Raw genomic sequence first — 26,049 nt, 5'->3', positions numbered from 1 at the left:
GAGTTCCTCCTCTCTTCTCCTCTCCTCCTCTCATCCTCCTCTCCTCTCCTCCTCCTCTCCTCCCCTATCATCCTCCTCTATCTTCCTCCTAACCTCTTCTCCTCTTCTCTCATCCACACCTCCCATCCTCTCTCCTCTATTCCTCCTCTCCTCTTCCTCTCTCCTCCTCTCTTTCTCTTTTTCCCCTCTTCCTCTCCTCCACTCATTTCCTTTCCCCCCTTTCTTCTTTTTTCCTCTCCTCTCTTCTCCTTTAGGGCCTTCTAAAGGTGTTTAAGGAGACACAATTCCTAGAAAAGTGAAATGTGATTCATGAGGTACAGTGGTTGTCTGTTGAAACAAATTGTTTTAACAAATCCCCCTCCTCTCTCTCTCTCTCCCTCTCCTCTCCCTCTCTGTTCCTCCTCTCCCTCTCTCTCTCTCTTCCTCTCTCAGTCTGAAGCCGCAGCATACCCTCCCTCAGGTGTTGTGCCCCGACAGGAACAAGGTGAACTTTGTGCCCAAGAGCGGCTCGGCTTTCTGCCTGCTGCGCCAGCCTCTGCTGCCGCCCGCCGCTCAGGAGCTCAGCCTCAAGGGCCCCACTCTGGGGACCGGCAGTCTCTCCCCGACCCCCGCCACCTGCCCCTCTTCATCTCCACCACCACCGTCATCTTCCTCTTCCTCTTCCTCTTCCGTGTCCACGCGTGCCAGCTGTGTCGCCAGTCTGGCCCTCGTCCGCCACGCTGAGGAGAACGACTGTTAGGGGCGCCGTGGCGACCGCATCGCTTGCGTTGCCGTGGTGACACCCCCAGCTCAGCAACACACGATTAAGTTCTCAGCAGACTCGTTTGATTTATTTTCATAGAGGGGAAAAGAAAAGAAAAAACAACTTATAAAAAAATATTAAATAATAATATTCCAGCTATTGTAGGTAGACGCTATTGTGTAGCTGATTTGCCGGATTCACCCCAAATCTGTACCGGGCTTGGGCCACTCCTCACCCACTGACTGCTGCTATTAGGTTGTTATTGCATGGTTGTAGAGGTGCCACAGCCTCATGTATACATGGTTAGATGGTGTTTCCCTACGGGGAATCTGTTAGTGAAAGCGTTAACGTTTTTGTGTCCATGCTACTGGGCAGGATTGTGTACGTCTAGACATAGAAACCAGAGGACTTGACCACACATGATGCTCCTTACAATGAGCTAACATCTAACACACACACACACACACACACAACAGAAAGTAAGCTGTAGCTACTAGTTGAACAGTGCTCCCCCCTCCTCTCCTCTGAGCTAGTGAAAGGTCTAGACTTCTCATGAACATATAGCACAGGTGTGTGTGTGTATGTGTGTGTGTGTGTGTGTGTGTCTCAAGCTGACTGATACAGGAAGTGTATCAGTATCAGGGTCAGGAATCGTCCCAAGTCCACTCTCCTCTTCTCTCTCTCTCTCTCTCTCTCTCTCTCTTGGATGGTGCATGAAAAATAAAGGAGAGGGAGAGAGAGACTTTGTATTTTAAGTTTACTGTAATTACTAGTAAAATGGAAAACCAATAAATATACATTTGAGGGAGAAGCAGAGAGGAAGAGAGAGAGAGACAGTGAGAAAGAAAGAGATGGAGAGAGAGAGAGAGAGCGAGAGACAGTGAGAGATAGAAAGAAAGAGAGACAGCGAGAGATGGTGTGAGAGAGTGAGAGAGGTCAGATACAGAGAGAATGCCCCCCCCCCCCCCTTGGTGTTTCTTGGTGTTTTATGCCCCAAACGTTGTCTTCAAGGCAGCGTTGCCTGGAAGGCACTAGGGTTAGGCATGGGTTAAGGTTAGGTTAGGGTTGGGGTTGGGGTTAGGATTAGGTGCCTTTTAAGTAAGCGGCGGCAGCGCTGCCTGGAAGACGACGTTGGGGGCATAAAACACCATCGAGCGGCACAGATCCCTCCTTCTCCTCCGGATCCATCAGAGCTGCCGTCTGAGCAGGGACGAGGAGGAGGAGGAAGAGGAGGAGGAAGCCTGCGTGGGCACGTCTGGGTGGGGAGCTTGCCTTCATTTAGCTCAGCTTTATGACAAAGCTAAACATATAAACCATAGAGATGTGACCGGAAGCCTCTTTCTCTGTGTTTCCTGTCAAACTGAGACTGTTTTTTTTTTTTTTTTTTTATTCTGCACACTTCTCCAAAGGGTATGTCTGGCAATACCCACACGTTTCTATCAGCTGTGTGAACTAGTCAAATAATCCAGTTATTTTACACTGAATCATTATGATTTAAATATCATCAGTTCTGTCACATCAGTGAGATGTGGTTTACACACAGTGACCTGCAAACGACTGTGGAAGCCGGTTATTGATCTCTTAACTGTGTGAAGATATTTAATGTCAACTCCAACCTGGCACCCTTCCACTGGTTCCATACTGACTTGAGGTCGTCGCCACAGCTTTGAACTCTCTCATTCCCAAAGGTCAATGTCACTTCCGCTCCGGTTCCTTTGCTTGCAGGCAACTTTTTTGTTTATTTGTTAAAGTGTTTTTGTATTGCCTCTTGCTTTGTATCCTTGTCATGTTCCTGTTTTTATTGACAACAATGTTTGGATGAGTTGACTTTTTCTTTGACAGCCTTAACAAATGAGCAAAAAAACACACACACAAGTGCTTTAATAGTCTACCCAAAGAGACGTGGTCTCCTGGGTAACTGTGCGTGCGGTGTCTATGGTGACTATGCATGTCATCTCTGGTAACAGCACACACACACATACACACCAACACACACACAAACACACACACACTTGTTGGAAACAGCGTGTTTTTCCTGGGTGTTCTGTGTCAGGGTTTGGGTCTGGGGAGGTCCAGAGTTGTTCTACTGAACCAGACCCAAACCGTGATCCGTGACTCGTGATCCACAGAACACAAACACCAAGACAGGAGACTAGCGGGAGATTTTCTTTGTCTGTGTGTTCGAATAAAGACACCCTTTATGTGGATACAAGCACATGTACACACACACACAGACACACACACACAAAGCCAGGAAGTGCCTGTGTGGAGAGGGGACAAGACACCACAAACAGTGGCTAAGATGATGTTGCTAACCTCATATTCACACACACAAATACTGTATATACAAATATTCACACGTGCGCGTGTGTGTGTGTGTGTCTGTGTGTGTTTGAGGTTTAGGGTGTGTTTCCTCTCCAGAGGTTTCTCTGCAGGCCTTCCTGTTGTCAGAGAAGCAGTGTCATGGTTAAGGGCTCGCCATTCTACTGTGCTTTAAGAGGAACATGAAGCAGAAACTTGAAATATCTTAGCACTTTGTGTGGTTTTAAAAACTATATCAATATTCCAGCCTTCAGTACCAGCCTGAGAAGTGTAGACAGCTGTGCATTCTGGAAAGTTGAGTTCTCTCCCAACTCTGCTGAGGAGTAGTACCTCAGACCAACACCTGCAGAATTTCTGCTCTGTACTATTTTTATTTTGTATCTATTCTGTCTTTCTGTTCCAGCGGAAAGACTGTTCATAGCTCTTTTTTAGTTCTTCTCGCCTCCGGATTGTAGACAAAACACACACATACAGAAACACACACACACACTATTCTTATTCCACCTAATGCATTCTCCAGGCCACCATGATTTCAGTAGATTATAACGTTATCGTCTGCTCTGTTGGTATTCTATTGTATGTGCATAGCATGGAGGAGAATGCCCATTAGGTGCGAATAAAGGAATAGTGTGTGTGTGTGTGTTTCTGTATGTGTGTGTTTTGTCCTACAATAGGAGGCGGCTGCAGTCATGTTTTTTTTTTTTTTTCCAGGGCTTGTCATGAGAAGCAAATGCCTGTTCCTGGTCCAGTGGCCTGAACTCTTTCTAAGTAGTGTATCATTACATTAGTAGAGAGATTTGTGAATTAGGCAGCGACTTGAAAATCAATGAATGAATACATGAATGAATGAATGTCTGAACAGATGGGTGGATGAGTTCAGTGGTGTCTTGGAAGAAGACAGTTGATGTGTTGGGTAATGGGGAATGCCTAGATGAGTACAATGCAAAAGGAGGCTGCGGTATTCTGTCTGAATACCAATGTAATGTGTAAGGTGTGGTTGTTTGAAAGCGAATCTCATTTCTTCTGGACTTTATTTTCCTCTTCTGCTGAAGCAGAACGTCTGTAATGACTGCCCAGTGTTTGGAGAACCATGACTGTTCGCATATCAGAAGAAATAATAAAGTTACACTTGCTCTCAATGCAAACTTGTGTCATCGTTGCTTTTCTGTGTCTTCTCTCGTACTAAGTCACATAAACACACACATATCCTACGCACAATCTCTCACTGAGAGTGAGTGTCACCACAGCTTTGTATGGGACCGGGGAACATAGAACCCTTTTTTAAAACCCTAACCCTAACCCCGAGCGGGGAACATATAGGACCCGGGGAACATTGGACCTGGGGAACATAGGGATGACCCCAGCCAGATAGACAAACAGGATTTAAAGGTTAGCGTTAGCCAGATAGCTTAACTGTGTTTAACTTTATGTATTTTAAGCAGCTGAGGCCTGGCTGGGTCAGGGGACCTATTAGGTTGGTTCATTAATAGCCTCGATACTAAGCTCTGGGACAGAACTAACTCTCATCCATGAAATTTGGTCTAGCAGTTGCATTCATATAGGCTACCCTACAACTTTGCATTTTACCCATTGCTTTGATACAGAATAAAATGTGAAACGATTAACTACCGTTTACTGTCACCCTGTTTATTTACCTTCTTAGGTCGTTAACGTCTTCCGCAGAGCAGAGTTATGAAAACAATTCTTTGGCATGTGCTCAGCTGTTTCTAAAATCTCACATTCGCCCTCTGGTGGTCATAGTGAGAATAAACTGTTATGTTAACGTCAGATAAGCTTTCCTTATACCGACAAACAGGCCTATGGTATAAATTTGAATGAGGCACATTAGAACTGAATGTTGCTTGAAAGTCATATTTATATATTTGTTTTTATTCAGGTCATCTGGGTTTTAACAAGAGTGCAAACATAAACCTTTTCATAATTTATATATAAGTATTAGCCTCCTAGCATTCATGACATGCCTGTAGCAGGACTGTTAGTAGAAAGGCTGGCGCTGACCTGAAGCGTCTCGAGCAGGCTAGATTTGGTCCGGTCAAGTCCAGGCACACTGGATGGAGTGTCCGATGAGAGGATTCTGTTAGTGAGTCGGTGTGTGTGAACCCAAACAGCACAGGAGTGAAGCAACAGGCCAGACCAAGCGAGAGGCCGGACGCTGAGATTGGCTTTGTAGGAGCGTTCTGACTGCTGGGCTCTGGGCGTCAATGACACCCCACTGCCCCTCTGACAGACCCACACTCACAGACACACACACACATACAGCCCCCCCCCCCCCAACACACACACACACACACACAGACCCCCCAGGCGTGTGTAGGGCTAAGGCAGACAGCCGACTACTGGAGTGAGGCCTGTCCATCTGCCACCCCTCACTAGCCACCCAACACACACGCACACACACACAAACACTCACCACTCACACACACACACTCACCACTCACACACACGCACGCACGCTCACACACACATACACACATTAAAATTGACAAGCCAAGTAACTACCAGCTGCTCAACCTGCAGTGCGCACCTGCATTACTATGGGATTAATGCCCAGACAGCACAGCAGACACAGGCCTAGTGGTAACACTGTCTACCAAATCTACAGGTCATGAAGGGAGAATGTAGGCTATCTGTTAGCTATGAGTCTCAGTTTGATGTGTGTTTTAGGATTACTAAAATGTATAGTACAGAGAAACAACAAGGGAGCTTGTCAGTGTGTGTGCATGTCTTTGTGTGTGATTCACAGTTATATGGCTGTGTAATCAGGATGTGTCGTTGGTAGGATAGATAGATAGATAGATAGATAGATAGATAGATAGATAGATAGAAAAAGAGAGTGTGTTGATTGGAAATTTGGTACCACAGAGCTTCACATACATTCAGTGCATTTACACAAGCACATTTGTCCTTAACACAGTCTCCCATACAGCTTACCACCAGTACACTGGCACATTTACCCAACAACACAGTCCTGCTTATGCCCATACCATCCTCACCCATGCCAGTACACTGGCACATTTACCCAACAATGCAGTCTTGCTTATGCCCATACCATCCTCACCCATGCCAGTACACTGGCACATTTACCCAACAATGCAGTCCTGCTTATGCCCATACCATCCTCTCCCATTCCAGTACACTGCGGTGTTTGATTAAGTGATGCTATGGCTGCGGGCACATTACTTCTGCCATCATAGCGTGGCCATTTCCCAGGCTAGGGATCAGGAGCATGGACACTGGGGCCAGGGGGTGACCGGGGTCATGCATGGGACGTGCAGCGCCGAAGGCTTTACTGTAGTCTTTACATTTGCCTGTGTGTGTGTGTGTGTGTGTGTGTGTGTGTGTGTGTGTGTGTGTGTGTGTGTGTGTGTGTGTGAAGGCTTTACTGTAGTCTTTACATTTGCCTGTGAGTGTGTGTGTGTGTGTGAAGGCTTTACTGTAGTCTTTACATTTGCCTGTCATTTTGGATGGATTGTGTGTGAAGCATATGTTTCCAGTGTGTGTGTGTGTGTGTGTGTGTGTGTGTGTGTGTGTGTGTGAGGGTAGAGTACATATGAGAATAACACTTATGTTGCAGTAATGAAGGCATAACTTCCTGGTCTTTAATATGTATGATCCCACTTCTCAGGGGAAACATAATTACCAGAATGTACATCTCAATGAGGCAGATGTCCATCTCTGCACCAGACCACCAGCATTGTGTAATAGGGTCCCTGCAGTGTATACAAGAATGTGTGTGTATCTTTGTGTGTGAGAGAGAGAGAGTGTGTGTGTGTGTGTGTATGTGTGTGTGTGTGAGTGTGAGTTTGTGTGTGTGTGTGTGTGTGTGTGTGTGTGTGTGTGTGAGAGAGAGAGAGAGAGACAGAGAGACAGAGAGAGAGAGAGAGAGAGTATGTATATGTTGAGGGGTTATGTAGTCAATGGGAAAGAACAGGGCTGTTTGGACAAGACCCCCATACAGTACTGCGTGTGAACATAAGTGCCTGTCTTCACAAAGACCCCAGAGAGCAGCGGGGGGTGGGGGGTTGGAGTCAGGGTGGAGGGGTGGGGGGTCTGGGGTTCGCCTACTGGACGTCGTCCCACCATCATCGCATGACTGCCCCGCTTCAAACGGGCTGGGCCTGTCGCAGGCTAACTCCCTCACCAGTGTTGGGCAAGTTACTTCAAAATCATAATGTATTATGTATTACTTATTACTGTCTTTTAAAAGTAATTTGTTACATTATAATATTACTGTCTCTGAATTGTAAGGCATTACACTACTATTGCATTACTTTTAAGTTACTTTCACCAAAATATCTAGAAATATGGATTTGCCATTCTAAATGCAGTTTATTACGCTCAATGCAGCTTGCTCTTCCAATGGAGGGAGATGTGGTTTAGCATAATGAGTGAGCTAGGCTTAAGGCTAACAACAGTAGAATGCAATAGTGCTCATGATGCAATACAAGGAACAATCATAGTCAGAATTTTGTTAAAAACCGACAAAAGGTCAAAGTCTGCTAAATTGTGATAGAAATACTGTAACTTTAAGGCCTAGGCCTACTCATTAAAATCAATAGAGAGCCTACTATATTGTAAATCAAAGCTTAAAGGAACCGTATGTAAGATTGTGGCCAAAACTGGTACTACAATCACTTTCAAATGACTGTAGAGCGGTGTATCCCCTTCCCCTCCCCTCTGACTGGCAGAGTTGGCAACCGGATGACGAAACACTACTGACTTTGTGATTAGTAGATAGGTGGAGGGTGGCGCATTAGGCCAAAACACAACATGACAACATCAACATCAGTTGAGGGCTGCAACTTCACTTTTTAAATGACAATATCCTGGCCAGACTACTGTTGTCAGGGATATAAGTATTTGAAATCCTGAAGACCCAGCTCTTTAGAGAACATCTCCTCTCATAGCAACACTTACAACAAGTCTTGCTGATCCTAGCACTCACCAGCCGTCTTAAACTGACACGTAACTGTTAAAAACAGCACTCACTGATGCACTTATTCTTACTGTACTCTAATGTTTTTTAAATTGTCCTAATATTGTTGAGAATTGCTCTAAAACTTAAACTGTTTACCATGTTGTTAGTCGCTTTGGCTAAAAATGCGTCAGCCAAATGTAATGTAATGTAATGTAATGTAAAATGAACATGATATCTTAATGTCTAGTGACATATCAGGGCAATTTTATGATTAATTGAAATACATTTTTTACATACGGTTCCTTTAATAAAGACATGTCAAGATGGTGGCCTGCTGGCCATTTCTGTGCCCTAAGTGAGTGGCTTTGAGTGAGTGACATTTAAATGATAACTCAAACACTCAAACACCTGTGTGTTTTTAAACATTAATTTCTGAAGAAATTATGTTTTACCTATAAATGGTGCACTGTCACTTTAAGAGCATTGATCTTTACGTTGTCATAATGCCCTTTTGCCAGCTCTTGTTTACAAGCCTTATTTGTTTGAGTTACATTGATAGCACAATATTAACAATAATATGCACAATGTTGTTTGAAGCAACCTTCATTGCTTTGGAAATGGAAGTATGCAATGACATGTTGCTTCACATTTCGTTTTGCGAATACAAGTGAATTATGGTATCCACCTAGCTATCTGAATGGAATACGTTTCAGTCGACTCAGCATATCATGTGCTTCATGTAGCCTAAATGCTTGGAAAACGAATGAAGTTCGTTTGGTGAAGACCCACCAATTCTAGTACTACGTGGTGATTGAGAGAACCCAAAATGTATCAAACTTGCATGTAACATCGTGTTAGTGCATTTTGACATTGTAAACGTTATTGATGAAGAGTGAAACGCAGTTTGCAATAAAGCTACTATTCATTGGTTACATTTGGGTGCCCCCTCTGTCCTTTGGTGCCCAACGCAAAGTGCGTGATGCGCGTGGTGGGAGCGGTGGCACTGCCAGGCTACACAATCTTTTTCTGCATTTCTATCCCGTTATTCTCTTCAATTCAAGTTCACAGCACAAAGCTGACATGCACAACAGCATAGTTTGTGTTTTATCAAGAATCAAAAAGATTAGCGTGGCACTACTTTAGATGTTTCATTAATTTACTTGTGCTATTTCGCGAGGCATAAAGAGATCTTTCGGTTTCGCACACAAAGTGCACTAACTATTATGTTCTTCATAGCCTTGTCTCTGACAAGCTGAAAATAATGAGCGTAGGCTTATGTCCATCCCGCAAATAGAGTCCGCCTGGGAGTCTGCTGCAGCAGTCATATTCAACCAGTATCAGGAGATAACGTTCTACTATTTTGCGCTGATTTTTTCTCCTCTGTTGTATCAATATGTATCAAAACAAAACACCACTTAATTTCGGGTTAAATGCATTGTAACGCGCGTTACTGAAGTTTGTACCGAGTAAAATATTACCCAATTTTTTTTTGTAATGCCTTACATTACCACGTTACCGCAAACAGCAATATATTACAGTAATTACATTACTTTTGTAACGCGTTACACCCAACACTGTCCCTCACACACACTCCAATCGGTAACCGACAGCAGCTCTCTCACACACACACACGCATGCACACACACACACACACACACACACACACACACACTGCTCTCTAAGAAACACAGATTAAACACATGCAACACACGCTTTATATAGTTGTCCCATTTTCACACATACAGACACATGCTTACACACACACACACACACACACACACACACACACACACACATATATACACACACACACACACACACACACACACACAGGGACATACAAACACACACCATTGCTACACATATTCTCTTTCTCTCTGTCAAATGTAGTCTTTCCATATACCGACACACATACACACGTTACTTCTCCCAAACTCAGTCAAATACAATCACATTCACTCACATTTAGACCCACTCATCCCATTTCCAAACAACATACTGTATACCTCTCTCCCACTGAGTCATTCCACTCTGTCTGTGTGTGTGTGTGTGTGTGTACATGCATTTGTGTGTATGCGTCTATGTCTGTGTGTGTGTGTGTGTGTCTGAGCGAGCCTCTCTAAACTCCCAAGACCACCTCAGGTCACTCCAGGACGGGTCAGTCGTGTCGTGTCGGGTCGGATCGGGTCAAGCCCAGTCGCTCTCCCAGCGTCCTGCTGGAGCTCCAGGATTACCAGGGCCCCAGATTCCTGACTGAGCTGCCCGAGCAGAGCTCTCCGCTCCCAGGCCACCCCATCTCTCTCCACCCCCCTCTCTGGCCCTCAGCATGCCTGGGTGTTTGTGCAGGGCTCAGGGCTCAGGCCTGTCCATACAGCACTGTTAGTTTAGGGCTGACAGTGGATCAGCTGCTTCAGCAAGACAGCTCACGCTAACTCACGTTTACACGGATGCTAACGCTGAGTAGCGCTGCTAGAAGGCTGCCATTCATGGTTAGGCCCCTGCTTCTGCTGCTCCTTCAGATGTTGTTAACAAGGCTAATTAGCTGTAGTGAGTGTAGTGGGCAGCCGTGGCCTACTGGTTAGGGCTTCGGGCTTGGAACCGGAGGGTTACCGGTTCAATCCCCGACCAGTAGGAACGGCTGAAGTGCCCTTGAGCAAGGCACCTAACCCCTCACTGCTCCCCAAGCGCCGCTGTAGCAGGCAGCTCACTGCGTCGGGATTAGTGTGTGCTTCACCTCACTGTTTGTTCACTGATGTGCTGAGTGTGTTTTACTAATTCACGCATTGGGATAAATGCAGAGACCGAATCATCTAATCTGGTGTAGCATTGACCAGCATAATTCTCTCTCTCTCTTTCTAGCTCAAACTCAGATGTGTGACAGTAGCTCTGAGGGATAATTACCCAAGCCTACAGTAGCTGCTTAAAAAACTAGGCCTAAAAACTAGGCTATATCTCACCATAAATATACACTTCACTAAAGGTGATGCAAACAACAGGCCTCAACCTTCAACACGGCAGTCACTGCTAACCATGCTGATGCTTAATCACCACTAACCACCACTGCTTAACCACCACTGCTTAACCTAAAGACAATAAAGCAAACTAGTATTGACCACCATAACTCTCTCTCAAACAATAAATCAGTGCCACTGAGGCCTAACTCTCCATCTCAAACGAAAGACAGTGGCACTGAGGCCTAACTCTTTCCATTTCAAATGATGAATCTCCATTTCTTACTGTCTCTCTCGATCTGAAACTCACAGGTCTGGTAGACAGCGGCACTGAGGCCTGACTCTCTCTGTCTCTCTCGATCTGAAACTCACAGGTCTGGTAGACAGCGGCACTGCCGACTCCTGCTCCGACCCCCGCCAGCTCCTCCAGGTCCCGTGCCGAGGCTGCAGACGTTTCCTGTTTGCTCTGGAAGAACAAACACGGAGAGCTCTGGGTGGAGCTGAGGGGTTTCCTCCCCTGCCCCTGAGAACAAACAGTGAGTTCATCCATCCACGGAGGAAGAACAACACCAGAGAGTGCGAGAATAGAGAAGGAAAAAGGAAAGTGTGTCAGGCAGCAGGGCCTGCGAGCACACAGGAGGAGTGAAGTGAACAGAATAGAGCTGGCTCTCAGTGGAAGTGGCCTAATCATCATCTCCTTCCCTGCATCTTAGGCACCTTGAGTACTTAAGCAGGTCTGTTAGACTTACAGTGTGCATTGGTTAAGTTTCACACTAGAAAGGCCGTGATGGGTCATTTCGAATTACTATCTTAAAAAAGAAAAAAAAAATAGTACTGCTGGTAAAATTTTGAGTTTAAATTCCAATGGTCAAAATGACCGCCTTAGTAATTCTAGTAGTTTCAAAATTCTTGGCAGTTCTAGTGTTAAAGTATACAGTATCTCTGTGTATGTTTAATATCCATTGGCCTCCTCTATAGGCAGGGATGGATTACTGCACGGGCCTACCGGGCCCAGGCCCAGGGGCCCAAGGGGTTAGGGGGCTCTGAAGCCCAAGCCTTTGCATGGAATCATTGCCTCAAAATCAACAAATCAGGATGTAGGCTATGAATCTGATTGAATTTAGTATTGGCCATGCCCAAAATGCACCAGAATACAGGAAATCACATCAAACAAATTTAAAAAATTCTGGGGGAGGACCCCCAAACTCCCCCTCCCACATATATGACAATAAGTGGGGGTCCCTTAATACATCTGAGCCCAGGGGCCCGAAAGTTCATAATCCGCCCATGTCTATAGGCTATGCCAACATCCTTACTTCAGGACATTTCTGTCAGAAGAAAAACAGAAGAAGAAAAGGAAATAGACAAGAAAAAAGAAAAGTGTGTCAGGCAGCAAGGCCTGCGGGTATGCAGATGGAGGAACCGCGGTTCATCATCTGGAGGGTAAAGTGAACTAGAACGGAGACGGGTATCTGTCGGTGGAAAAGTGAGAGATCTGATCTCCTTCCTACCCTGAGTCTTGGGCACCTCACTGGGCACTGGGTCTGTTAGAATTCCCCCTGGGGATCAATAAAGTATATATCTATCTATTTATCTATCTATCTATCTAGACTTACAGTGTGATTGCATATTGCTTTAGGTTTCCAGTGTACAGCACACAATATAGCTCTCTGTGTATTCTATGTTCCCATAGGCTGTGCTATTGAACTCTTCAGGATATTTCTGTCAGAAGACATATGGTGGGGGCCTGGGGTCCAGCCAGCAACCCATCAGTCCCTGAGAGACAGGAACTGGACCAAAAAAATGCATTTGTCTTAAATCTATATCTGTGGTGGACTGGCCTGCTTTGTGGTATTTTTACCAAGTGATTGGCCGTTCTCAGCTCCAGAACTTCCATAACCTGGAAACTGGCATGAAAAAGCATTGTCATCTTTTTCCATGGTGTCTATGGGTGTCGCCACTCTGTTTTCTCTACCCCTCTGGTCAAAACCATTGCTCTCACATTGCCAGAGGTGAGATCTGACCAAAGAGCGGTCAGTGCTTCCCTCTGCTGGAACTACAGGACACTTAAAAAGTAGGGTAGAGTAGGCTCACTAGAGTCACCAAGTAGCCTGTCAGTTTCTAGGAAGGACGATTTTGCCATGTAAAATGTGCAGGGGCGGTTTTAGCAACTTGGAGGCCCTGGGCAAAGGAAATTCGATATTTTGATCGGGGTAAGGTATTTGTTTGTTTTTTACTTCAATCAGATAAATTCAAGGAATTCATATAATCACAACAAGATCGACTATCGAATTTATCTCGTTGTGTAATTTGATCAGCTGTGCAAATAAAGGTAGGCCTAGCATAGCATAGCAACACGGAGATAATAAGACATAATTGCAATCCACATATAATAACCTTAACTACTCTGCGAGTAGTTAGACTAACCCTTTGGTGTATTACAGTTTATTGAAACAGAAGTCACGTCATAAACTGCAGAACCATATCAGAACGGGATAGCTCAAGGCTAGGCCTGAAATGTCCACATCTGAAATCTGATTGGTAGTGGCTTAAGAAAAACACGTACATTTCAGCAAAAGTCTACTACACAGTGAAAAGAGATGGGACATGTTCTCCAGTTTTCGCTTCCCTTAACGACCTTGGGCGCTTCTCCATTGGCACTTCACCCACACGCCTACCCCACTATGTGTAGGCTACTAGACAGGGCAAAATCTACAACGATCTGGTTGGGGTCAGGTTACTACCAAACTTTTCTCAAATGATCATATTCGCGTAGAATCCATTTCTGGTTAGGACATTGTTGTATCGTGCATAGTTAATGATTTGCATGTTATTTGAATAAATTAGCGGATATGAATATATCTCAGAGTGTCAATAATTTGACTGTAGGTAGACAGAGCGATGTCTTCGTGCACAATTATGTTTTTTTGTTTTCATGTAATATTGCAGATAGCCTACATGCAAATGAGAAAACTCTAAATGTTTATTGTCAATCAATGAGTTCCTCTTTATAAGAAAATCATATCAAGGAAGATATTATTTTACCAGATTAGTCTAGATATGTATTAGGTGCATTCATTGTTTTGTGAAAGTTAATATGCATTCAAATGTACCAGCTAATTTTCATACAAGGATAGATTCATGAATTGTGAATTGATGAGAATTCCTTCTGTCTTTGTTTTAGACATTTCACAAACTTATTTCTCTCTTACATCTTTTTATTTTCGATCACAGAAGAGTTCATTTACAAATGTGCATTAAAAATGTCGGATCTCATGAACAGTTTTCATTAACAAGTGCTCTACATCCACATCACACCTTCATCCTCTTCACGCACGCACACACACACACTCACAAACTTATTTCAATCATTCCTTGCTATGCAATGCTTTCACCATGAATCACCATGAATCACCCTAACTGGAAAGACTTTGGCGTCAGTATGGCAGAGAGGCCTCTTCAATATGAGGATCAAGATGAAGTTGCTTTGGCCAAAGAGAGAAACTTCGGAGAGGTGAATGCAGAGAATCCCACCACAAGACTCCATGAATATTTAGAGCGTGGGGAAAACAAATCTGAAATGGGAGCTCCTGTAGATGATGATTAGGAAGTTCCTTCTACAGATGATGATGTAGGTAAAAGAGTGGGTCCTGGTGAAGAAAGGTGAGTGAAATAGACTCAAAATTCATCAAGGAATGTGATCCCAACAGGGATATTTCTTTGGTACATTAATTTAAAGACACATAATATTTGCAAAAATTCCATTGCTATAGACTGTTGATATGATAACGTTTCTGTAATGATGCAGTCTATATTCCAGGCATCATGGCAGACACTCACCAGTGCCCAGTGTAATCTCCATGAAGAGTGACCAGTCAATGGATTGCCCAGGATTTTTTACATTTACAGGACATAAAGGCATTAGGTATTCATATTAGACCACATATAATAACTTGCTTGAGTATTTATTTGATAAATTAATTTAGCTTTATCTTCTGCACATGCCACTGATTCATTTAATTTAGTTTTATATCCATTTTGTCACTAGGATCGATTTGGACAAACCAGACTCTCTGAGCAGTAGATTTTCAGCATGTGAGCTGTCAGAGAATTCCACTCCTGTTGCTTCTAGGTATGTTTGGTAAATATGTTTAGGTTTCCCTTTGGACCCACTTTTAAAAATACATGTCTATCAGAAAGATATAGAGATTTCAGAGATCATGATTATTCTGGGACCTAACTATTTTCTTTGTTGTATTCATTAAAAAGCAAGACTGTATCAAATGAGGTTGATGGGCACAGGCTAAAATATACTGCTAAGGCTATAACATCTCCATATTAAACTTTGGTTAGATAAATATACGCATTTATATATTCTAGCTCTTACAGTCCACACACTACAGAACCTGGAGGTGTCCTCTGTGCCGTTTGCCCAAAGAGGGCTTTCAAGTCCTGTGTGACCTGCATGGCCTCCTTCTGTGAGATCCATGTTAAGCCACATTACACAGCCCCAGCACTGCAGAGACACAAGCTGGTGGAGGCCACTGAAGACCTGGAGCAGAGGCTGTGTTCACGACACCACAGAGAGCTGGAGCTGTACTGCAGGACTGACCAGACTGCAATATGTGTGTTATGTCTGGCAGTTGAACACACTGGACATGACATAACAGAACTGGGAGAACATCAGGTTGGTGTGTTGTCATGTACAGTGTCATTGTGACTTCAAAAAGAAAATGTAATATAAAAGAAAATGACCACATGACTCATGCACTCTTGTATCCTTAGAAAATGCAAATGAACAAATCAGAGATGGAAAAGAAGACAGGTGAGTATAGTCATGCAGCAGGTACTAAATAGCAAATGAACAAAGCGTTTAGTGCTTATTCATTCACCTCCACCCTGACCACAATCATGCCTCACAGTCATTATAGGAAGAGATCAACAATCACACATACATTATTACAGTTTTCCATTTACAGAAAAGGTTGATTCATTACATTGTTCATTACATTGTATTCATCCTCAGCTGTTCCTCCTCCTGGGCCCATTGAGTTCACCTCAGTGAAGCCATACTCTCTGTGTGTGTGTGCTGGGGACCTCCTGAGGGACTGACTGGACCCCAGAGATTCAGGGTCTCATGGACCAGTGAAGGAATCAAAGAGCATCTGGAGGTGCAGGACCTGAAACTACATGTCCAAGAGCTCACTCCAGGAGAGAAGTACACATTTGCTGTGGCCACCCTCAGGGATGATGGCAAGCAGAGCCTACGTGTGTCTGCAACTGTGCAAACAGGTTCGATTCTGGGACCTATTATTAATAGGTTAAACAAATCATCAAATCCTCAGTCAAAGTAACTAAACATCCTGCGGACACAGTTTAGCTATCAGCTGTTTAATATATTGATTGCAGCAGGAATGAAGGAAATCTTATCGCTCTTGTATTTGGTGCCTTGGTGCTTTGGCACTCCAGAAGGGAAGTGGCCCTACAAAACACCTGCTGGTTGTCCAGGTCTATGAAATGGGATTGGCCCCTCCCTGAGACCCTACTGGCCTCTCTGGTGATGCTACTGAGACAGTTTTTGTTGGATACTATAAAGCAGTGTTTTTCAACCTTTTTTGAGCCACATTAAAAAAATCCCGCAGCACACCACCAACCAAAAATGTAACAGAATTACACACTGTAGCCTAATATAGCAAAAATAATGACAATTTAGTCTCTTATTTGTTTACAGTTCAGTTCAGAGTCTGTATTTTTCCTTTTCAAATAGGCCTATTTATCCATCGCTGTTTCAGACCATACGTCTTTTCACCCATATTAGAAACCTAGATACCAGATTGTCCGTCGAGTTCTAGCCTATAGCTGAAGTGACGGTCGTCATATTGCTGGAGGCAAACACGTTATTGTCTATAGGCAACACTTGCCGTGCTATATACACAGTCTATGTTGCCGACAATCAGAGACACCTGTCTGATTTCCAATCAGAGACACCTGTTTTTCCAGTGATTGGTGCCCCAATCATGATGGCAGCACTATTTAGGTACGTTCTGGAGCCCAATGCAGTAGCCTATCTAGCTTTCCAATATCTATTTTTCACTGCCAGTTCTTGTGCGCATCACTTGATTAACAAGGTCATTATTACCCTACTTACTGCACCCACTGTTATGAAAGAGTATTTATTTACTTAGCAAGTCACTACATTGAAGGCACAGATGCTCAGCAATGGCAAATCCTAGCCTACTATTTGCAACAACTAAATAGTAAATGTTTAACTAATACTAATATATAAATAATTAATTATTATTAATTAATACAAATAAATAATTCATAATGAATACATATTTAATTCTGTCAGATATTCCTCCACCTGAGTGTCTTACTGTGGACATGGATCTCACATCAGTGTCAGTGATGTGGAGCAAACCAGCAGGAGTTGATCAGGCCTCATACTTACTGACCCTCTGCAGTTATGGGAAATGTCCATTTCAACAGACCACTTCTACCAAATCTCTTCATCACAGCTTTTCTGAGTTGGAAATGGAGAGGAGATACACTATCAGTGTTTCCACAGTGCTGAAAAAGGGGCAGAGCAAACCCATCTCTGAAGACATCAGAACAAGTAAGTAGAGGTAAACCGATATATCGGCCATTTTTTGCCATTTTTAAATCGGTCTTATCGTTCCATATCGATATCAGCCAATCGTATCGGTTTTTGCAGTTATTTGTCCATATGTGCCTTTTTGTGTTTAATCCAACATACAGCTGTTTCAAATTTACTGTGAGTAAAAAAATTTTTTTTTATAAATTGCTTGTTTGTTTCGTTGCCTAATTAGCCTATGTGTAGTAGCATTACACTGATGTTTCTCACGACATTTCCTGCGCTCCCTTCGCAAAACGAGTTGGCTGTCAGCATTGAAGGTTTGCATATCGCACGTGTTTCCCAGAGAGTGCATGCCCCTTCTCAGCAGCCTATCAGTGTGGAGAATAGCCTAGTAGCCTAACTCGTGTAGCGTAGTATTTGTAAAGTTGTTTAAGGTGTAAAAGGATAAACATTTACTCAATAAACCATTCTTAACTCTGTATGTTGACCTTTTTTTCTCACAGAAGTATTAGAAATCAAATTCAGTATGTAATTTTGTTATTGCAACAGCCAATTATGATCAATGAATATCGGCCAAATATCAGTTATTAGCCATGCTAAGCCATAGATATCGATATCGGCCTAACACAAATGCATATCGGTCGACCCATACAAGTACAGGAAAGATATCACAGAATGTTTTCTGAGATTAAACCAGTTTTTATCCATCACAGGTATTCCAGATCCACAGAATGTGACTGTGTCCTCAGTGACTCAAACATCAGCTGATCTCAGCTGGAGTCTGCATCAGGGGATGGAGCAGATTCCACACAGCTTCCTGATCTCCTACCACAGTGAAGGGACTGAACCACAGACCACCTCTACAGAGTCCTGCAGCACAACCCTCACAGACCTGCAGCCAGACACTCAGTACACCATCAGTGTCTGCTGTGAGCTCAGAGATGGGGGAAGGAGTCAGGCTACTTCAACACCCATCCAAACAGGTGAGAAAGGTTATATTATTGATAGATAGATAAATAGATACTTTATTGATCCCCAAGGGGAAATATTGTATAAGAATATTGTTTCCCACCTCAAGACAATAACACCATTGTTGTCAGTAGAAAAGTAAAAAGGGCTGAAATCTGTACTGATGTTTATTCCCAGCTGTTCCTCCACCTGGGCCCATTGAGTTCACCTCAGTGAAGCCAGACTCTGTGTGTATGTGCTGGGGACCTCCTGAGGGATTGACTAGACCCCACAGATTCAGGGTCTCATGGACCGGTGAAGGAATCAAAGAGCATCTGGAAGTGCAGGACCTGAAACCACATGTCCAGGAGCTCACTCCAGCACAGGAGTACGAATTTACTGTGGCCAGCCTCATGGATGACGGCAGACTGAGTCCACTTGTATCTGCAACTGTGCAAACAGGTTTGGTTTCTGCATAAATTCATATATTAAAAATAGAATTGACAGGTTGTTGTGATTTATAACCCTAGTTAACAACTGTTAAATATTTTGTAAGTTAAAGGAAAAATCCGGCCAATTTTTACATGGATCACTAGACGTCGGTGAATACTGTCGATAGGGGGGAAAATTACCAAAATTGGTTCTACCAAACTGGATTAGCTGCAGCTAACGGCCACTGCTCCCAGTGCGCTACAATGCTAGGTCTGTGGGCATCCACTAAATTTGATTTTTTTCCCCTCTTAACGGATTCAAAATGTCATTAAAAGTTATGTGCAACATGAATAGGGTCCTTATGTGACAAAACGATGTGTAATCAACTCATTAACTGTGAAGTAACCATTTAAATTCAGAGTTTGTAGGCTACTGTTACATCTGCATACTACTCTGTTTACCTTTTCCGGCGACAACTGAATTCCCACGATACTTCTAAGTCTGTTGTCGAGCTCATGCCGGCTTCGCAACGAAAACTTGAAGTTTATTTAAGAAATAGGTAATTGCGCACTGTAATGGTTATCACCATATTAACGTTAAAGGTGCCCTGCCACACAAAACCGTTTTTACTAGAGATGTCCGATAATATCGGCCCACCGATATTATCGGCCCGATATTAGCATAAAAATGTAATATCTGTTAATATCGTTATTGGATTTTTTTTGCCTTAAAACCGATAAAATAATCCTTGCGTTACACCCAAATAGTGCCTATGCGCTCCTGAAGCGTTTACCGGCGCACAGATGATGACCTCATCAAGCTGCGTCTTGAAGCATACAAACAAGCGTGGATGGCTGCAGCAAAGATCCTTAATATGCAGTAACAAACTTGCTCGCTCTGTTTCAACATTATGTCTGTGGTTTGGAATTGGCCATGGCCGTCGTAGCCCCTTGCGTTGGCCGTGACGCCCCTTTGAAAATCAGAGGTTTACAGGCCACGGTGGCCTTGGTGCCCCCTTCTTTAAATATTCTGCTTTACGTCCTACTAATAGCGATATATATTTAGCCTATGGCCTATGGCCAAATTACGCAGTGGAGAAAGTGACAGCGCAAGAAAGTGCGTCCAAATTAACCCATTCTTCTCAGTTGAACTACTCGCGAAGTAGCCTACTCATCACACAGACATCACAAGTATCACATGAAAGAGCTTTTTCTCAGCTTTTAAACGATGTTAGCCGCTAATTGCTGTGGTGAACGGTTCGCGAGAAAAGTAAATAATATCATTCAATTTAATCATAAATTCTACTGAAGGTTTTGCGTCCATCTCCCTACCCATTCATCTTGGTGGAATACTTTAGAACCCTTCGTTTAACATATGACAAACCATATATCAGAATAAACAGCAGACTTTACCGAACAGAAAGGTGTAAATCAGTCCCCTGTACAGTTAGCCGTTCTAGACTAATCCCGTTTTGAATTTGCAGTAAATTTCAACATACATGGATGTCTCCAAATTTGGGATTTAAGTTTTACACTGTGTTTAAATTGTTCCACATTATTTCATAACGGGCCAAATACAAAACAAATATTACAAATGTCGCCTAGATATCGGTAAATCAGAGGACAGCTGACTATAAGAGTTTGTGAAAGTAGCCTTAATGATCACAAAATGCTAAGCATGCATCTGAGTTTCTTAAAGCTGAGCTGTGCTTAAATTGTTCAATACATGATTTCATAACAGGCCAAATATAAAATAAATGTTAAATATAGCCTAGATATCTGAAAATATTAGATGATCAGATGATTTACAGTTATATGTAATATGTCATGTTTTATGTTTTTGTAATGTTTCATACAGTGATGCAGGTCTACTGCAGTGAATACAACTTTGATCATTTTTATAGCCTACTATAGTTAACTTTGGCCTTGGTGCCCTGACATGTGGCCTTTGTGCCCCCCACCAAATATGCCCAACTGAAGGCCAAGTGGCCTTGCCCCTAAAATGGTGAAATTCCAAGCCTGATTGTGGGTATGGCCCGTTATGAAGGCCAGTCAGTCTTTTAGCCCCGTTCATTGGACTAATACTAAAGGAGGACTTTGTTTACTACTCTGGAAGGTCTGGACTGAAACTTTGTGCCTTCCTTGTTCTTATTGCACACTACCTTAATGTTGCATCTCTTTGTTGTTGCTCATGTAGAGCAGTGCTGATTGATCCCAGTTTATAATTTCAATGATTGCATTAGCCCAAGTAATGGGCTAGGGACAAAGGCTGCTTAGATTTGTACACCTTAAAATGTTTTATTTTTTGTACTTCACCTCAAGCCTGAAGTATTTTTTGTAGCTCAAACAAATGTTTTCAAAATTGTGCAGTATAGTTGCTTGCCACATTGTAATTGACTCATATTTGTGCATTCATTCAATTAAGGTGATTGAGTTTTAGTTAAAGAAACAGTTCATGAAGCATCCTACAAATGCAGGCTCATTTAACACAGAAAAAGGGTAGCCTGTCATACACTATGCCTGTTATTTTAGTTGGCTTTACATTCTGCTATGTTGCAAGTATTTTTCTTATTTTGCACAGACAATGTTAACATTTGGAAAGCCTTGTTGCATTCAAGAATGCATCCAGTGGGGCATCACAATAACATTAAGCATGTTGTGTAAATTCCACAACAGGATATATGTGATGTTACCTAAATTAGTTTTGAGGAAAAATAACCCATATATCGACATCGGTATCGGCTGATATCGGAATCGAAATTTGAGAGTTGGACAATATCGGCATATCGGATATCGGCAAAAAAGCCAATATCGGACATCCCTAGTTTTTACTTGTATTTTTTTAAACATGTTAGATATGTTTTTGAGCTATGTCGTGAATGTGTTTGAGCTATGTCGTGAATGTGAAAATGAACAGCTAACTCCTCTGTCAGCTCTAGCCACGGAAAATAAATAAGCGGAGAAATTAGGCCAATTGCAAAAGCTCTTCAGATTGACGTGGAATTGATGAGCTCATTACTATTCATGAGCTCGCCCAGTTGAGACCATGCCCACAAAATTCGTTTAGTTCTGACAGTTTTTGTAGGCCTATGCAAGAATGGCTGAATGTCAACGGTAGGGTTGCCAACCGTTCCGTAAAATACGGAATCGTCCCGTATTTGCAAGGAAAAAGATGTGTTCCGTATTGAACTGATACGGAACGCATTTTGTTCCGTATTATTGAGAATCAACTCGTGCAAATCCATGACAGATCAGTATTATAAGTTAGACTGAATGAAAAATTCACGATTTGTATGAGATAAAGGGAAACTTTGCTGCTGTCCTTTATCCCTCTCAGTTTGTCATCACTATCCCAACAGAGAATGCACTTTTCGTTTGAGCCACTGTGAGTCACGTATATTACGCTGATAGTAGCATGAGATGACATGAGATAGTAGCATGAGATGTCTTGCTCAGAGTTTTACAGTGCATCTGTGCAAGATAAACAAATAGGCTAGCCTACTTGCTGCAGAGACATAAAAAAGCCAGAAATAAAATAAGGCTTCACCAAATTCAGAGCTTCTACAGCTGCTTGTGATGTTCAAAATATATTTTTTTCTATGAAAGCATATATGCCAGTTCAGTTTTCAGAGTTGTTTGGATTGAGTATAATAGGCTACAAACAGTTATTTTTTATCAAGTGTTTTAGCATCGAAATTATTCTTGTTTTGCACCAGATAGAAAATGAGTAGGCTAGTAGGTTACATTAATTCAATATGGAGCCCTGGAGGCGTCATTGCAAGATTTTTTAAAAAAATATATTATGAGAATGTGCGCTCATTTGACCAAATTGTGCACTTGTTTTACTCAATTATGATCTCATTTTACTCGATTGTGGATAGAATGTAGTATATTATGTACGCATTTTAGTAAATAATGGCTCACAATTTTGTAAAATGATGCACTATTTAGTACAATAATACATACATAATTTCAATACCCCCCCCCCCCCCTCACTAACTGAAGTGGATGCCAGTGTACTGAAGTGTATTACCCCCCCCCCCCCCCCCCTGTTCCTTATTTTCATATCAGAAAGTTGGTAACCCTAGTCAACGGACTTGTGCGCTATGCACAAATAGAACTTCAACAATGCATTTTGCCCAAGAACCCAGACTTGAGGATCAAATGGCTTCAGTTTATTTTTTGGAACAATGCCACAGGCTTTGCAAAAAGGTTGCTGTTGAAGCCTGGAGCAGGCTATCATCGCAGTCTAAGACCAGTGCCTGTAAGTAAAACGTAATTGTCAACTCAAGGAAGTGCTATGTTATACAGGTTTAATGACCTTGCTAGCCTAGAAGGTTTTATTTATGCACGTTTGGACAATGCTAGCACTCGCTAGCCAAGCTAAGTTCATGCCATGAAGCTAAAATTAGTTGATAACGGCGGTCATGTTATGGACAAAACCTACTAGCTGTTAGCCAATCAGAGTCAAGCAGCTTAGCTCGTTGAATATTAATGAGAACTGGCGCAAATCGAGCCGAGTGTTCATGCAGGCTTTCAATACCACACTAGAATGGCTTGAAACAAGGTAACCAAGGCATGTTTTCCACAAAAAATGTTACAGAGTCCATGGTAGAACTTCAGACATTACCACAAAGTAATGAAATATGTGTGGCAGGGCATGACTATGTAACTACATGAAAACTGTCGAAATGTACTTGGAGCTGAAAGCTAGCTCTAGTCTCATGCTGAAGTATCGTGGGAATTCAGTTGTTACAGGAAAAGGTAAACATAGTGTGCAGATGTGACAGTTCAAACGTTGTATTCAATGGGAGTTGGAAATTGAGAGAGAATATACAGTTAGTGTTTCCACAGTGCTGAAAGAGGGGCAGAGCAAACCCATCTCTGAAGACATCAGAACAAGTTGGCAGAAGTCCTTCTTTCCTGATAATTTGTTGTTCAGTTGTAGTTTTGTTGTTCAAATAACTAATCACTAGAGATGCACGGATGGGCTATTATTTTATCCGAAACCGCATCACAAAATTCATCATCCATCCGCACCAATATTTTTTGACCAATTTTCAAAACCGCACCTGCCCGCCATCTGCTGGTTGTTTTAAGGTCTATAGGCGATGCAAGGTGCTGCCGCGAGGCTAGGAAGCTTTTGCCTGTTCTGGAAAGGAGACTGATCCAATGCAGCAAAGATATTTAAAAGCTAAAGGCCCTAGTATAGCCTATGTTGTATCCCCAGAATATCAGCAGGGAACTCCGTCTCCAATCCGTGCACAGGGACAAAAATAAATAAATAGCCTAAATAAAACGCACATCGGCAAACCTGACCTTACCTATAGGCTAGCCTACTGTAGGCTACAATTTTATCATTGTAGCCTAATAAAAATTGGCACGCGATTTGGCACATCATTTCAATATGCAGCTATTGAGCCTACTAATTAATGCCACTTTTTGCTTATTGTGACGCCCCAGCTCTACCGTGCTGGGTCTGCCTCTTTCTCCCTATGATATTGGTTGTGGCTTGATCTTGTCTGTTCCTGTCTTGGCCTGTAGGAGGAGCTGTGGAGGTTCTAACGAGGTGGCTAATTGATGGCCTAATTGGAGGTTGCATGAAATCAGTGTTCTCCAGTTGGTTCGGCCCTGGCACTGCACTCGCGAGCACACTCTTGGCAGGGCTGGCTGCAGCTCTGTTCCTTTACTTTTGCACTACACATTCATATGCTGACCTACACGACAGTTTTGCCTTGCCTTACACATCCTGACTTTGTAAATATCTCGGTTAATAAATATACTTTCGTTTAAAATATACTTTGGTGTGGTCTCCCCTTCATGTCGTGCTCACTCCGAGCCAAATGGTTTCGACACTTACCCAATAAAGTAACTAAATTACAGTGACGCATTACTTTGTAACTCGTTACCCCAACACTGTCCAATACTGACAGCTGGGCTCATAGCTTGCAGGTTTGCTAGTGGCCTACCAAGGCGATGCAAGGAGACGCGACATGATGAATCTTCGGTCAACTTGCACTGTATTCTACTTTCTTATTGTACATTGGAGAGGAAAAAATGCTGGTAGGCTACCATAGGCTATTTAATTTAAACTTCCTGTTACCTTTAGTGTGTGTGTGTGTAACAATATTTTACAATGTATATATATATATATTTTCATTTGATTGGTTCAACCGCCACCCACCCGAATTTAATTAAAATATAATTTTTTGTCACGTCATCCGCCCGATCCGCAGTTTATCCGCGGAGTCCGCGGCTGTAACCGCCAACCACGCAACTAATCACAGGTGCTCACATGCACACGTTTGCCTCTGACATATCTACATGCATGAAGGCACACCTCCTCCAGCTAAACCTCTCAGAAACGGAACTGCTGGTCCTCCCAACCAAACCTACTATACAATATCATGTCAACATTAAAATTGACTCCCTATCTGTTGCACCGACCAGGGTTGCAAGAATGTAGAAGTCAAGGCTGATAATCAACTAACCTTCTCCAATCATGTTGCCTCGTTGCCTCGCCGTGCTGTTTCACATTTTACAACATACGGATAATCAGGCCTGACTGACTGAGTATGCTACCCCAACTACAGGCCATAGTCATCTCATGACTTATTGTAACGCCCTCCTAACAGGTCTCCCAGCCTGCATAATAAAACCCCTTCAGATGATCCAGAACGCGGTGGCGCGCCTAGTCTCTAACCAATCCAAAAGGGCACACGTTACCATGTTACTCACTGTTCTACACTGGCTACCTATAGCCACCCGCATAAAATTCAAATTCTCCGCTTCTGCACCCACTTACTTAAATGGCCTCGTACAGGCATATGTACCTCCCGACCATTACACTCCTCAGATGAGCATTGTCTGGTTCTGCCACCCATACGCTCGCTCAGGGCAATCCAAACTTTTCTCATCTGACTTCCCTGCTAGTGGAATGCACTACAAGTTTTTACCAGAGCAGGGGCATCCCTCTTTATCATCAAAAAACTCCTGAAGACCCAGCTCTTCAGAGAGTATATCCTCTTGTGGATAGGATAATGTCCTGTCTGTCAGTCCTGTGTGGGTCTCTCTCTCTCTCTGTGTGTGCGCATGTGAGTCTGTGATTAGTTATTTGA

At 42.9% G+C, this 26,049-nt stretch overlaps 3 protein-coding genes across 3 annotated transcripts in view; 2 read left to right on the top strand and 1 right to left on the bottom strand.

The window, feature by feature from the left end:
• The window catches only part of LOC143100676 (protein FAM117B-like), a 40,705-nt gene extending 39,004 nt beyond the window's left edge, over positions 1-1,701 (top strand). Inside the window, exon 8 of the mRNA XM_076264073.1 lies at positions 433-1,701. Coding sequence (XP_076120188.1) covers positions 433-739 — 307 coding nt within the window. The 3' untranslated portion in view covers positions 740-1,701. The remainder of the gene's footprint in view (positions 1-432) is intronic.
• LOC143099926 (E3 ubiquitin-protein ligase TRIM35-like) overlaps positions 1-26,049 on the bottom strand; it is a 491,084-nt gene that overhangs the window by 173,958 nt on the left and 291,077 nt on the right. The window lies entirely within an intron of this gene.
• Positions 15,420-24,720, top strand: LOC143100938 (fibronectin-like). The gene is made up of 6 exons (XM_076264530.1): positions 15,420-15,572; positions 16,060-16,246; positions 17,307-17,570; positions 18,266-18,535; positions 18,699-18,962; positions 24,476-24,720. Exons 1-6 carry the CDS (start codon positions 15,420-15,422, stop codon positions 24,682-24,684), a joined length of 1,347 nt encoding a protein of 448 aa, XP_076120645.1. The 3' UTR covers positions 24,685-24,720.

The sequence above is a fragment of the Alosa pseudoharengus genome, unplaced genomic scaffold (genome assembly GCF_046254945.1).
Source record: "Alosa pseudoharengus isolate Yale_2024_CS ecotype anadromous, Long Island Sound unplaced genomic scaffold, YU_APseudo_1.1 YU_APseudo_1.1_scf_3, whole genome shotgun sequence".
NCBI classification, from domain to species: Eukaryota; Metazoa; Chordata; class Actinopteri; order Clupeiformes; family Clupeidae; genus Alosa; species Alosa pseudoharengus.
Note: the sequence above shows the minus strand (reverse complement) of the source record. Positions and strands in the feature narration are given on the sequence as shown.